The sequence below is a fragment of the Gymnogyps californianus genome, chromosome Z (assembly GCF_018139145.2).
Source record: "Gymnogyps californianus isolate 813 chromosome Z, ASM1813914v2, whole genome shotgun sequence".
Classification (NCBI taxonomy): domain Eukaryota; kingdom Metazoa; phylum Chordata; class Aves; order Accipitriformes; family Cathartidae; genus Gymnogyps; species Gymnogyps californianus.
In genome coordinates this window covers 53,372,493-53,387,696 of record NC_059500.1, presented here as the reverse complement: position 1 = coordinate 53,387,696, position 15,204 = coordinate 53,372,493, and the positions used below count along the sequence as shown (strand labels likewise).

Sequence of the window (15,204 nt, the reverse complement as noted above, 5' to 3'; positions counted from 1 at the left end):
AAGAATATTAGTGACTGACAAGAAGTGCTGTCTCTCCTTTTCTTCATGTCCAGAGGAGAGCAACAGTCCGTCCAAGTATAAGATGAGATTCCTCTCTTGAAAGAGAATATCCTGACCAATGATTTGTTCACCTTACCCCACTTTTTTTTGTAATTTAGTCTAGAAACCTTTTGTATCTGATATCTCTTTTATAATTACTAGGAATTTGGTTTCTTTTTGGCTATACAAAATATAATTACTGTGGCAGTGTTTTTGTAGTCATGTGTGTCCCGTCCCCCCCCCCCCCCCCCCCCCCCCCCCCCCCCGCCTGCTCTCTGTAATTTCTTGTTGAGTCAGTGGCCTCAGCACACTTTTCTTTTGGTTGCTTTTCACTGTACTTGTAAAGAACAGAGCAGTCCTTTGGAACTACCATTGCTCATTCTCTAAAGCAATGTCAGAGCTTAACTGTAGTCAAGCTTTTCCTCTGTGGGAATCTCCTTACAGGCCCCTTGTCCTTTAGGTATTTGGACTTCTTGTTATCAGTAGTACCAGAGTCCTTCTGCTCTCTTAAATTATGCTTAAAGAGAAAGAGGGGAAGGACAGGGGCAGATTAAAATCTGTTGTAATGTAATGTCTAAGGTGGTGTTTTAATGGCTTTACATTTAGACATTCTGCACGGCATTTCCAATGGAAGAATCCCCTTGGTGTTAGTAGCTGTTATCACGGAAAGAGAGTGATGCACTTCACTCGCAAGAGGGAAGCAACAATATACTTCATTGATATAAAACAATGAGTTAACAAAGTTCAATGGTAAATGCAACAACGGTTTAACAAGATTCAGTGGCAAGGTACACTTGAATGTTTACTGCATAGAGGGACAGGGTCAGACAAAACTGACTCCCATTGAGTCATGAGGTTCAGAGAGGACCCCCTTGTGTTCTAAACTCCTTTTCAGAGAGGAGTCTAGGTGTGGCTGGATCCAGACTTAGTCCCAGACTTGGTCAACGGTTTATGTCTAAAGGATTATATATGCGCAATCAGTCCGGTATATCACTTAGCTAAGATTACAAAGTTTCAGCATGCTTATTCCCAATTCACTTACCGAGTATCTGACATGATAGGGATTCTCTCAGCCTCGAGGAGTAACCTTGAGAGGCATCCCTGCTCAAGGGGAGATCCTGGCATGCAGCCCGTGGCCGTGCAGGAGAGCTCAAGGGGCCCTGGGCTGTCCAGTGTTTATGGAGTAAGATGATTGACTTATATTCATACTTGCATACCGGTGGGACATCTGGGTCACTGCGCAAGACAGCCCTTGGCTACTGTGTTGCCATCCGTCTCCTTGAAGTCCAGCTTAAGGCAGATGCAGCCATCACGACTGCCACTGGTGGTTATTGCTTAAGGGGGGGCAGGAGCGGAGCACACCGCCACAGCTGTAAGGCTGAAGAATTGGTGCAGGGCAATTGTCGTTAATTCTTCTTCTTCCTTTCTCTGCCTGAGGGGATCCAGAAGTATCCAGTGTGTTCCTTTGGGATAAATAACATTGTTTTCTTTGACTGCTAAGGCTCATTAACTTAAGAGTTTCTCCTACTTTATGCTTGGTCATAATAATAAGTAACTTAAAGGCAAATCAGGCCGTCAGTCACAGGTCTTCAAATCATAGTTTTTGAAATGGGTGAGTATGGGAGAGAAGGGTGAGAATAAGATCTCTCTCCAGTCTTTTCAAGAAAAGTTCAGGTTCAGGTGCCATTGTAGAGAAACATCTTCAGGGTGGCGGACAGAATAATTTCTTGAACAATTAATTTGTACTGTTATTTAGGGGTGATAATTGTGGGTGTTTTGGTCCAGCCTGTCTCTGCTTCCTGTCAGTCAGGAAGATTGATATATTCTTTGCACTGTCTTTTCTAGTTCCCTGTACTTCCAGGTTTTATTAATAGTGAACGTCTGCTCCAAGATGGGCTTTTTTGAAAGCACTTTCTGAATTTTTGAAGTAATACATGTAGCTATGTATTTTCTAGTAAACAACCTTGTCTCAAGTATACTATTTCTGCTAGCATTAAATAGCAACTGTGTGCAAGGTGGAAAAAATTCTTTCTTTCTAGGTATTTGCAAAGGCAAATGTAGTTTTCATTGCTTCAGGAGCAGAACTGCTTTTGTAATGTGGTTCACTTTGAGGTTTTTTTTTTGTTTTGTTTTTATGCTATAGGTTACACAAGAGGCAGGAGAATTTATGATCACTTTCCCATACGGATACCATGCAGGATTTAACCATGGTTTTAACTGTGCAGAGTCAACAAACTTTGCCACCATCCGATGGATTGATTATGGAAAAGCAGCAAAGTTGGTAAGTCATACTGCAGAAAGCTGAAGCATAAGCAGATCTTTCCTGTCGTTATTTCTTTATGAGAATCTATGGAAGCCGATGAGAAAGGGAGATCTATTAGATCAGGTAGTACGTTATACTACCATTGGAATTTTATTTATAGTTGTTCTTTTTATAGTGTGTATTATACTTCCAGCAATGTGTATTCCCCTCAGTAGTGAGTTTTGTTTGCAACTTAATGTATATATTGTTCTTCAAAACCAGTTCTATATATGGATATTTTTAAGTTGAAGCTATGTATACTGAGGTTGGTATATATGAAGACAACTGACTTCTGCTCTTAAACCTTCTCTAAGCTCTACTGTTTGTGAAAGCACTTTATTTAAACTAGGAATTTTGATACCTGGAAAGAAACATAAATAATTAAATTTTAAACAAAGTTTAAAGAAACAAGTTCAACTTTTCTCATCTTTAATGTCATCAGATATATTGTAGTACAAGATAAAGGAACTGTGAACTCAGAGTAGATATTTTCAGGTTTTAAAATGAAGTGTGTTTTACTGAAGATATTGTAGACTGAAATTTTGTTGTGGCATATGTTTGTTGCTTCTTTTCATGTACAGCATGTGAGTAAATACACAAAATCAAGAAAGTGTGCAATTTGTACAGCAGAAGTTTGTTACCGTTTTTCAGTATTCTGTGATTTTTCTCGGGATTATGGCTTACATAAGCTTTGGTTAGTATGGTTCCCAAAATGTTTCAGTCAGAGGCGTTTTCTGCATTGACTTGTTCATTATTGAAAAAACCCTTTTCAACAGTGATTTGCTTAATATATTAGCTAATAAGATGACATGGAATAAAGAGCAAGATCAGATGCGCAGGTTTAACAAGTAATGATAATGAACTCTCATTAAACACTTGGGATTGGAAGACCATCATGAGAAAGTTCTCAAATAGTGGAAATTTATGACTCTAGACACTATTGATTATTATTGTTAATGAGATTGAATATGCTTCAAAGGGAAAAAGTTTATATATTTTTTTCCATGTGCTATGTATGCGTACACTAACGGTAGTGAAAGTATTGAAAGCATTAATATGCATCTTTAATAGGAACATTGTGTTTTTAATAACCAACAGATAAGGTGTTGACTGTAAAGTTAATTAGAAGAAAATCTATATATTTGTTAGTTTGGGATTTCTATAGATAGTACAGTGAAACAAAGTTGAGAGGAATATGGGCATGGACAGATATGAGTTAATTGTGCAAGGTAAAACTGTCCTGGATTTTAAGACATGAATACGCTGCAGCTCTAAAAGGGATTCAGCTGAACTTCAAGAATGGCAAACTTTATCTTCGGATGTAGCAAAGCTGAGGTAGTGATACCTGCAGCTACATCCCTTTCAGTGTACAGCCTTCATATTTATGTTTTAAAACAATGGTCTACCATTTAGTGTGCAGCTGCCCCAGTACATACTGATAAATGTTTTATGCCTCCAGCGTGCCTCTCAGTTATTGTATTATACTGTAAACTTAATATCATGTTTAAATTCAGCAGGGTTAGAAGATAATTTTTTAAAGATAATGAAATTTTATTCCTTTACACCACTCCAAAAGTGCTTCTGAAATTCTGAATTTTTAGCTAGAAGGTATTGGCATTATACACTCTAAATACAGTTTTATTTAGTCAAAATTCTCTAGCATATGGATAAAACTTTCGTCTTAGGACGCTGAATTCTGTGTTCTGTGGTTATTGCGCATAGGAGCAGTATTGTGCATATAAAATATAAGAAATGAAAGTAGTTCTGTGGTGTCTGCAGTTGAATTTAAATGTCTGAAAGTTTCAAAGTGGCAGCTGAAGCAATAATGACTAGTCTCCCTCTGTAGAGGAATCTTATATACCATTGTCAAATGTGAACTCCAGTTTCTTTGGCAAATGGTCAGAGTGCTTAATGTTACTTGCTTATTTTTTATTACTTATTACCACAAGAATGAGAATTAAAGTTTATTTTTCTTCTCTTTTTAAATGAAACAGAACATGCTAGGATGTGCTAATAGTAGGATTTTTTAATATTTTTTTAATGGAAATGTGTAAGAAGAGAAGAACTAATGTAAAAGTTGGTGAAATAATTCTTCTTAATATTTACTTGTATTTGTTTATGCCATACAAATAGGGTAAACAAGTCAAACAGAGAAAGTATTATAACTGGTTATCTGTTCTTGAATTGTAATTATATGACACTTTGAAAGCATACACAAGTTGTGGAGTTACTGCAAATTGGGTACTCTGTTTCTTGATTATGGTGTTTCTCTAGAAAAACAGGAGGATAGCTATGATTAGTTTTATCACAACCACAGGAAACTTCCTGAAAGTGTTAATTAAAAAGGCAAGAAATCTGTGTGCCCAAAGAATACTGATATTTTGGTAAGTTTTATTTGCAGCTCTGGTAATTTAATTTAAAAGAAAAAAACCACTACACAACCTTGCATTCCCATTTGTCATTCTTCAGAGTACTGTTGTTGTGTTTGACGTATCTTTTCTTTCTTTATGTGGTGTGTACAAGAATTTTAATTGAAAAATTTATTTTGGATCCCCTAGTTCCCCTGTATTGTACTGCAGAAATTGCCTGCATCAGCAAAATGCAGCAATATCTAGGTCAGTTCATTGCTGTATTCTTCTTAGAGAATATTGTATACTGATGACTGATTATTTTTCTTCCTACAGGAACACTTTTATTTTTACAGAATAGTTTCTAATTGCTTACAGCTGGATTTCTGTCTTAGAAAAAGAAAAAATCCTGAAGTACAGTCAATATTAATTCTTCATTAATTTCAGGAAAAAAATCAGGCAAAGATTTCCATTAAAGTTGTAGTAAATATTTAGGCTATATGATGGTACTGCTTTCCTGATTGAAGTGAGATGATGTTAAAGATTCTGTGAAATCAATTGCAAATGTTAAATCAGAGATCATTTAGACCCTCAATATTGGAAGCTTTGGTTAAGCAGAGACTATGGATGCAAATTCCAAAAATTATTTTCTGTCTTTAAAAATGCTAGACTTGTGATCTTGGTTTCACTGTGTGTACCCTCACTACCTGTAGTAGTTGAACCCTGGGAGCAGGGATGTACCCTCCAGCTTGTTTTCTAGAGTTTGTGCAAGACTTCCGCTCAGGGGGTGACATATGAAAAGTAATGCCAGGTGGCATGTCCAGTGTGCTCTTCGCTACTACTTGCCTGCTGCTTTGAGCTGTGTTCTCACTTTCGGACAGAATTAAGTTGGACAAAATTAAGCAGAAGTAAAAAGTACGTTTAAAAAAAAAGCAGAAATGGAGAAATAACAGATATACTAAAAGTCCCGCAACTCCAGGGGAGAAACAGTGTCATTTTTGCTGTCTTTTTCCACTGGCAAGAACACACAGGAAGAGAAACAGGAGATACTGGTGAAAGGAACAAACCAGCCATGCTCTCCTGAAGATGCTTGGCAAATGGGTGTGGTGCAGAGTGAAATGGTGATGTAGGGTAATGGCGGGACTTAGAATCAAAGGTAGGTAGTGCTCAGCTCACAAGTACTTCAGTTGTGTTTATGTTCTGTGAGGATGAGAGGCACTCTAAGCTTTAGATAGTCTTCATCATCATCCTCTTCTAACTTTCATTTGTTGAACGCTATTTATTTTTGAAAAAAAATTAAATGGTACAAAATAGTGGCAGATAGGGTATTTCTTCAGGCTTCTGTGAATTTTGTCATTTTCCTAATGGAGCTACGTTTACTTGAGTAGGCTGGAAATGTGTAGCTTCATGAAGTGCATTTTGAGTTTTCTTACTCCAGTGCATTTTGTTACTGTTGGTAAAGCAGATCAGCCAGTGGCAATTAGCTTGTATGTTTTGTATGTATCTGCTTTGATTTGTGCTGAGTAGATAACTTGTGTGCTGAACAAGGAGTCATGTTCAGTTATTAGAATTGGTGAATAGAAATATGTACACATAATTCTTTTATGCCTAATAAAATAAAAATCCTTCTGAAGCAATTGGATAAAAGACACTTCTCTAGTCTGAGAAAAATTTTGTATTCCTAGTGTTTATTAGCTGCAGGGTGGGACACCCTCTGCCCCCACTACCAAATCTGTGGATCGTGTATGTTTGTTCATTTTGTATTTTTGTCTGTTGTGATTGTTATTTCTAACGATGTGGTAGGTTGACCCTGGCTGAACGCCGGGAGCCCACCAAAGATGCTCTGTCACTCCCCTCCTCAGCTGGACAGGGAAGAGAAAATACAATGAAAGGCTCCTGGGTCGAGATAAAGGACAGGGAGATCACTCAGCAATTACCGTCGTTGGGCAAAACAGACTCAACTTGGGGAAAAAAACCCAATTGATTACCAATCAAATCAGAGTAGGATAATGAGAGATAAAACCAAATTTTGAATAAGATCCTGTGCTTTTATGTACAGGCAATTTTTTTTTTTTTTTCTTTCTTGGAATTCCTTTTTTCCCTTGCTGCTGTTTTGTAAATGTTTGAAAAACTTAGATGTTGGCAAATCAGTTCCTAATTACAGGGAATCCCCCTAAAAAGCACATACTTTGACATTGTGTAGAGCTTCTGGACTGCATGGTCCCACTTAAGCTTGATAGGAGAAGGTAGTTCACAGAACAGAGAATAGGGTTGAGATGGAGGTCCTGTGTAGGATGTGTCCAGGACATTGGTGATGTGAGCAGTTTCAGTCAGGGGTCTCCAATTCTTCTTTATGCAGTGGTGATTATTTTAGTTTCTTTCCTTCCATTTTCCTCTTGTTACTGTTTAAATCCCCACATTCCCCTGTCTGTTGCTTTTCCAAATCCTTGTGTTAGGGTCTCTCACAACTCTCCATCACTTTTTGCCCAAATCGAGACCCGTACTTCCAAAACTTTCAGAGAAAGCACTGGCATTTCCGAATACTGCTCTCATTGCTCGCTGTGTCTGTTTTGTGGCACCACTTGGTGACTTTCACTCAGTATAAATGTATGTAAATTTTACTGCCTTCTATCAGGGAAAGAGTCACACTAGGTGATTTTACTAGTCATTATAATGATTCTTTTGTATTGCTGCTCGTTTTAAGACGTGATTTGTTTTCAGATGTTGGTGCTGGAAAGCTTTTTGTTGTTTAGCTGATATGTAGAACCTGAGGAGAGAAGCCTACCAACCTTTTCTACTTGAAACTCGGGCTACTTAAGTATTATTGCGCTCTCTCATAAAATTAAGTCAGTAATTACTTGTGCATTCTTCAGGGGTAGCTGCTTAGCAACGTGTTTTCTGTGGATAGGTTAGATCAAAGTGCTGGCCTGCAGGTTGTATTTTTCCCTTTGCTGGGATGAAGTGCAGTTGTTTTGATGTTAGGTTTGATGGATTTGTTTGCCACTGCATTCATTAGCTTCACATCAAAAAACTGACAGGCTGTTAAATGAAACTTTGGCTTAGATTTTCAGCTTGACTGTTTTGAGACCTTTGTAAAGATATTTTGTTTTTGTGCTGCAGCAGCCTCAAGCAGTTATGACTGTTTCAAAGGGAAGGAAAGTTATTTAGTATCCTGATTTGTTTGGGTAAAAGACAGTCGTTGTCTTGAGGATAGCCATGTCCAGCTTATGCTATCCAAACAGTATATTTATTATATTATATTTTATTATTATATTATTGTATATTGAGAGACAATATGTATGACTTAAATAATTTTATCAGAGAAGAAATTATACTTACTACACAAAAGCACTTTTCCACCTCTCATAATTTATTGAGGTAATATTTTTTTTCAATGAGGATTATGTTTAGGTTGCTTTTGTACAGTAAAATATTAGTTGGCTGTTTAAAAACAAAAATTCGACTCACTTATACCTTTTTTTTTTTAAATATGGGTGAATGATTTAAAAGCCTAGGCTTAAAAAGTGTCTTGCTACTCCTACAGCAGTGTTTTAGTACTGAATGTCAGACACAGCTATGTGCATAAGCTCATGGGTGATTCTTATATCAGCTTATTTTATTAGTTTGAATTCGGTACTGCTGCCAAGGAAACTTTTTTTTTAAACACTGCATGTTGATACATTTGATGCCAGTCTGCAATGATATCAGCATCATTCAAGATGTGCAAATTAATGTTTTTACTTGCTGGAAGTCATAATTAGCCACCTTATATAGTTGACTTGGCTGCTAATGAAATCTTACAAGGATTCAGGAACCAGACATGCTTTCCATTTCTGGTCCTGATGTTAGTACACCACTTCAGAGTGAATCCTGTGCATTCTGCATTTTGACATTTCACTTCATAATTGTGGTGCCACCCTCAGCTTTATAGTTGTCGTGGAATGTTCTCTTTTATTTTTTCTTTATGTTTGTTTCTTTTATCGTGATCTGTTCCTTATCTTTTATTTTTCCCTACCTTACTGCCATCGTCTACTACCCCTGTTTGGTTCTTGCATCATAAACTCAGCATTTCCTGAGAACAGCAGCTATTAAAATTTCCCACTCTAAAATCTATTGCTGTAATGGGGAAATTGTCAGTCTCCAAGTGGGCAGTAACTTGCCCACTTCTAGATTTCTAGTACTGTGACATCTTGAATTTAGAATTGTAACGGCTTTAGGAGCAGAAAGGAATAGTAATAATTGCAATATTTTTACCTGTAAATGCAAAAGAGAATTATGTTCTATTGTTTTTTGTACCTTCCCATTTTGGTAGAGCAACTGTTGTTGTAAGTTGCTTGTAAGTTCATAATCGGAAACTTCATATGATTGTGTGTTTATGTTTTCACAGTCTGTGCTACACTATGTGCAAGTGCTACACTATGTGCAAGTACCGTTGTTATCTGTGAGTAGTGTATTCTGTAGTTTTGAAGTTCAGTGTGGATTCTCATGAATCTTTTCCATCTGTACCTAGACCAACTTTTTTTTTTGTGTGATGCTACAGTACATGTGACTAAGGTTATGCATGCATGTTTCTGGCACAGGGCTCTCATGCAGGCTGTACTGTTTTTTTAAATAAAAATCAAACCAACACAACTATCAGATTTTTTTTTTTAAATGCAGTTTTGAATAAGTAAGGAGAGGAGAATTCCTTAAAGTAAGGTTTTAAATGTTGGAGTACATTCTGGCAACTGTGAGTGAGTAGAAATGATGGAATCTAATTCTCCTTGTTTTTTTTTTTTTAAGTGATATTGTAGAAGTTCCATTTATCAAAGTAATAAATGTACCAAGTTGGCATACTTGGTGGATGTTTAGAAGTTTTTGTTTTATAGCAGCTTTCACCAAATGATGTGAATTTTTTCATAGAAAAAGTCAATAATTTACAATAAACTTGCCTTTTCAGAATATCATTTATGTGAAATTTTGAGTAAATCAATACAGTTTGTCTTTCCGTACTTTTCATCAGAATGCAGATTATAATTATCCTTGATTTACTGAGGAAAAACTGTTGTCACTAGGTACCTTTCTGTCCATATATTAATGCCACAGCCTGTAAAAGAGAGATTACTTTCATTCCAGGTTTTTCAAGAAAGAATTTGAACTAAGAAATTATTTTCATGAATTTGAGGTTCACAAAATAGACTCTCTGGACTTGAATCAGCTGTTGAAACACAGATGTCCAACACCATTCGAGATAGCTTAAGATATTTTGCCTTACTCTGCCTAGCCAGAAGAGTACCAATCTCCATGAATCCAGTGTAATATTTAGAGCTCAGGCAGATGTCACAGATACCAGAAAGTGGTTCAGGTGTCAGTGCATGCCCAGGCAATTGAAGTGAGCCATCTGTTGTGGTATTCTCTTATTTATACCATTTGCATCAGTAAAACTTGTCCTAAAAATTAACTGCATTCTCCTACTCAAAGAGGAAGTCAGTTCTCTAGGCTTGCTAGAATAATTTTGTATTTTGACACTGGGAGGCAACCTATCCGGGTAGGCAAAAAGATGGCTTAAGTGTTAGGGTTCAGTTCCCTTAAAACCACTGCCCGCCAACCTTTCTTCTCATAAACTAAGCCCTCCCCAACTAAATATTATTATTATTATTATTATTATTATTATTATTATTATTATTATTTTGGTACCATTTTGACTCTGAGTTTGAACCATCAGAGAGTTCATATCTTCACAGTTGTAGAAGGTAATTCTAGTGCTAGGTATTGCTGATCAGCAATGTCCTCCAGGTGGACTAGTGCTGGAAGTGTGAGATACTCTTCTGTTTCATCGATTTTGTAGTAAATTGCTGCCACCAGAAGGAAGTATGATCTCAGGATACTAGAAACCATTCTGCTGGTGTTCATCGATGCAGTTTCTGTTAGTCTCTGACTGTCTGGAATTCAAACGTTTCTGTTTTTTCTTTTTCCTCTCTTCTGTATATAGAGATCCAGCTTTGTATGGAGATGATTTTCACTCAGTTAACCTATGTATCTTCTCGTGGGACCTTCTACAGGATTCACCTCTACTGGAGGTGAATCACTTCTGCAGTTGGTACTAGACTTATTAGTTTGGCTCAGGCTAAACATACTGTGGAGATAAGCACATACTCGCAATTTTCTCTCTGTTTTTCTGAGAGTCTGTGGAATATTATGTAAAAATGAAGAAGAAAGGTTGAATAGCAGTATCATAGATTTGAAACACACATGGCTTATTAACTTCCTTCATCTGAAAGAAAACACTGTAAATATAAATACACAATTCAAAAGCCTTGACTTAGTCTGAGCAGCAGAGAAGGGTTGTATGAATGAAGAAGAATAAATGATATACCCTGTTGTGGTTTAACCCCAGCCAGCAACTAAGCACCACACAGCTGCTTCCCCCTCCCCCCTTCCAATGGGATGGGGAGGAGGATCGGAAAAAAAGGTTAAAACTCGTGGGTTGAGATAAGAACAGTTTAATAACTAAAGTAAAACAAAATATAATACTAACTAATAATAGTAAAATAATAATAATTGTAATGAAAAGGAATATAACAAAAAAAAGAGAAATAAAACCCACGAAAAGACAAGCGATGCACAATGCAATTGCTCACCACCTGCTGACCGATGCCCGAGTGGCGATCCACCCCTCCCGGCCAACTCCCCCCGTTTATATACCGGGCGTGACGTTCCATGGTATGGAATATCCCTCTGGCTAGTTCAGGTCAGCTGTCCTGGCTATGCTCCCTCCCAGCTTCTTGCACACCTGCTTGCTGGCAGAGCATGGGAAACTGAAAAAATCCTTGACTTAAGATAAGTGTTACTTAGCAACAACTAAAACATCAGTGTGTTATCAACATTATTCTCACACTAAATCCAAAACACAGCACTGTACCAGCTACTAGGAAGGAAATTAACTATCCCAGCCAAAACCAAGACAACCCACATCCTGAGGTAGCTACACCAGGGCAAATGAAGTGTAGGTGTTACTTTTAGTATAAATGAGCTTTATACAGCCTAGCAGATATGTGAAACAGGAGCTGAACGTGGGACGATGCCTCAGCTGCAGGTTTAGTGTCCCCGCTGTGCTTGCTGCTTGAGTGAGTAGGGCTTGTTTATATGCTACTAGTTAAAAAGTCTCAAGGGTTAAAATTCTTGAAAAGGATCTTAAATGAACTGTATAACTTTTACGGGTTTGATTTTTAGATAAAACCCACATAAAACATATTGCTATGCTTTACAAAAAGGAGGTTCTTGAAGTATATCTTGAAATAATTTTCTGAGATGTTTTATAGCAAAAAAAGTTGAATTAAGACCTCTGTGCTAGTGTGGTTGTTTTCAGTTTTTAAGGTTTGTCTTTCTGCCTGAAGCATTAACCACTTTCAAGTTGTTGGGAGAAAAGGTAGAATCAATCACCTTGAAGGTGTCATCTTTCTCCGAGGATATATATAGTCACCTCTTAACTCAGTTACAATATTAACACCAAAGAAAAAGATGTATTAGTGTTTTAGATAAAGTGCACTTCTGTGTGGTTCATTACAAGACCTTGCATACATTCTTAGAGTAAAATAAGTTACTTCATTCTTTTCTAAGTTCATAACCAATACAGCCAGATAACTTCAGTTAAGACTTTCTATTTGTTACTTGTATGTAATATGGTCTCATATATTCGGCAACCTCATCAGATCAGTCAGTTACTTTTAGATCTTAACAACAAAATCACCTGATCTTACCTTTGCCATGTGACATCCCATGCGCTTGGCATTCTGGGGGAGAATTTTTCACCTGAAGTTTCTGTTGCAATATATATATCTATGTATCTATATATAAAAAGATGGATTGCTCTAGGGAGCTAGAACACTGTCTCCTTCTAGGGGGCAGTCTAGTTTGAAATATCCAGCAAACATCTGAATGAAAAATAAAAACTTGGTCTCATTGTGCTTATGTCTGGATTTTCCAGCCTATTCTAATTGAGTTATTTCCGTTACTTCTTCTGAATAACTTAATACAGGACAGTAAATGCTGTGTTTTGGTGGCCCTTTCAAACTGTGTTGAGAACAATCACAGTATGTGAGAAAGACAGAGAGGTCTGAGTATTTTGATGCATTGTTATGAGTGCTGTGGGGATAAATCTGTGATATACATAGAGGAGAAATGTAGTTCAGGTACTGGAATTTAGTTTTGTTTCTTTTTCATGCCTTTTTTTTTTTAAAAAAAATTCTGTTTCCAATGAATCAAAAGAGAGACTGTAAAAATTTACTTTAAAAGGGGAAAGATGCCATCAGAACCCCCCCCCCAAATCCCCTTCTCTATGTTCTTCTCCCTTTTTTATGTAGATCATGACAGGGTGTTGATATACGTGGCTTAGTGTATCAGTCATTAATTTGTTAATCAGGATATAAGAATCTATCTTAGAATCTAAGATTGGACAAGATTTTAGAAAAAATCCGGATAGGTGGCATTTAGTATGTCTATTGAACGTCTTTGAAACAGACTGTGAGCTAATTTCTTGGCAAATGTGTTTGAAGTTAAAAATAGTTCTAGTAATTTATAGTAAATCAGGTGACTTGTTAGTTTCTATGTACTGTAGATGTATATATGAATGAAATATTTGAACTAAGCAGTTTAAAGTAGTTTTAATGCTGGAATTAAAATTACAATGTAATAAGAAACAGTGTCCTAGGTGATGCTGTTGATGTGCTGTGAACATTATTTATGAGATAGCTATCAGAGTGGGTAGTGGGACTTGAGGGAGTCTAGACATAACGCGTTTTGGCAAAAGTCTTCACAGATAGTTCTGATTAAATAAAATGTAAAATTTATATATGATCCCTGAAAGTGGAAACCTTAGAAAAGAAAAGAGGAAAAGTTTTCATAGTTACATTTCGTTTTTGTGTAGGTGAGATACCTAATTAGATGTGGCTTCATGTTGTGTTGAAGTTTTGCTGAAGAAATTCCATGTATTTAGAAGCTGTAAAGAGTGCTGCCTTAGCCCATTTAATTAAGCGAGTCTTATATCTGTTCTCGCTTCATCTCCAGTTCCCTCTAAAGTGTGAGTATAGTTGCAAAGCGTTCATAAGAAAAGGATAAAGAAATAATGTGCTAGAGATTGCTGGGTATAAGAGGAAGACTGTCTTCAGTCAGTCAAAGTGGACAAAAGAATAAGGGATAGCTCTCAGGGTTACTATATTTTATACAAGTTTCATGCTGGGTAGAGAAAAGAGTCTGTTGTTTACTTCAGTGAGGCAAAGTCTAACCATTACTAGAAAATCCCCAAGAAAGACAGTGAAACAAACACAGATACCGGACTTCAAGTTTGTACATCATAGAACTACCTATTCTATCTGTCATAATAAATCAAGTTACTTGGAGGTGGTGGAATTATTAAACAGCTTTTGTCATGAAAGAAACTGTTAAAGAAATAGTAACAGCATTGTGACAAATGTCAGATTTCGGAAAAAATCTTGGATGATTCTAGAAATAAATGATTGGTTACATTTGTAGCAGTTGCGACATAAGAATGACAACAAACAATAACGAACAGTTAAAAATGTAAATGTTGAAATGGGACACCCTGCATGGAATATAGCTGCAAAGAGGTAATAAGAAAGAGATTAAAAACATCATGTGCTGGAGTTTCCAGGGAGTAAGAGGAAGAACATTTTTTTTTTTGCTTGATGTGATACAGGCATTTACAGTCTGAGTTAACTTTGGTGCAACACTGGTTTAACTGAAAGCTGGCATGTTCAAGTAATTTCCTGAAAAAATGACACAGGATTTTAGTTTTAGATTTTTATTCTGACTCAGTTAAATTGTGGTTTTGGCTAAATTTCAGATTTTGAGGTAGGGAATATACACTCCACTTAAGATAGAGGAGCTGCTAATAACGATAAGACAGTATTAAGCTACATGGTATGACTAAATCTATAAAATAGCAACTATCTTCAACTCAATTTCAGACATTCCTCTACCCAAAACAGAGGCAGAGTGTTTGTGGAAAAGATGCATGAGGACCTGTGAAATGGAGAGAGAAGAAACAGAAGAAAAAACGGACGTAGGTTGCTGAGGCACTGAGAGTGTGGTCCTGAGAAAAGAGAGAGCTTTAAGGGACTGAGGGAGATACAAATAGAATTTCTGTGCTTGCCATTCCAGTCCTCTTTTGCTATTTGATTACTGTTGGCTAGAGGGGATAAATATTTTTTACCTGCCTGCAAACAGGTTAATATCAAAGAAGTGCCTGCCTGCATGATGAATTTAATCTCCTGCAAGGAGTGGTCTCAAGTGTTGTTTAATACTGTGAACAAAAAGAAGTAGGGTGTTAAAAATGAACTAGTTTAATTGCTGCAAAATTAGAAGTATTTTGTTGGTAAAAGAACAAGATTTTTAAGTTTTAGACTGGACTTCAGTACAATAACCAGATATTGGACATTTTTTTAGTGCAGAAGTACAGTGAGAATTTGGGGTGGTTGTGCCTTTAAAATCTGCCTGTGTTAGTTTTGGTCCAGATCT

The 15,204-nt window shown here is 36.8% G+C and overlaps 1 protein-coding gene across 1 annotated transcript in view; it reads left to right on the top strand.

The window, feature by feature from the left end:
- KDM4C (lysine demethylase 4C) overlaps positions 1-15,204 on the top strand; it is a 285,808-nt gene that overhangs the window by 68,294 nt on the left and 202,310 nt on the right. Inside the window, exon 8 of the mRNA XM_050912623.1 lies at positions 2,183-2,320. Within this exon, the coding sequence (XP_050768580.1) occupies positions 2,183-2,320 (138 nt within the window). The remainder of the gene's footprint in view (positions 1-2,182; positions 2,321-15,204) is intronic.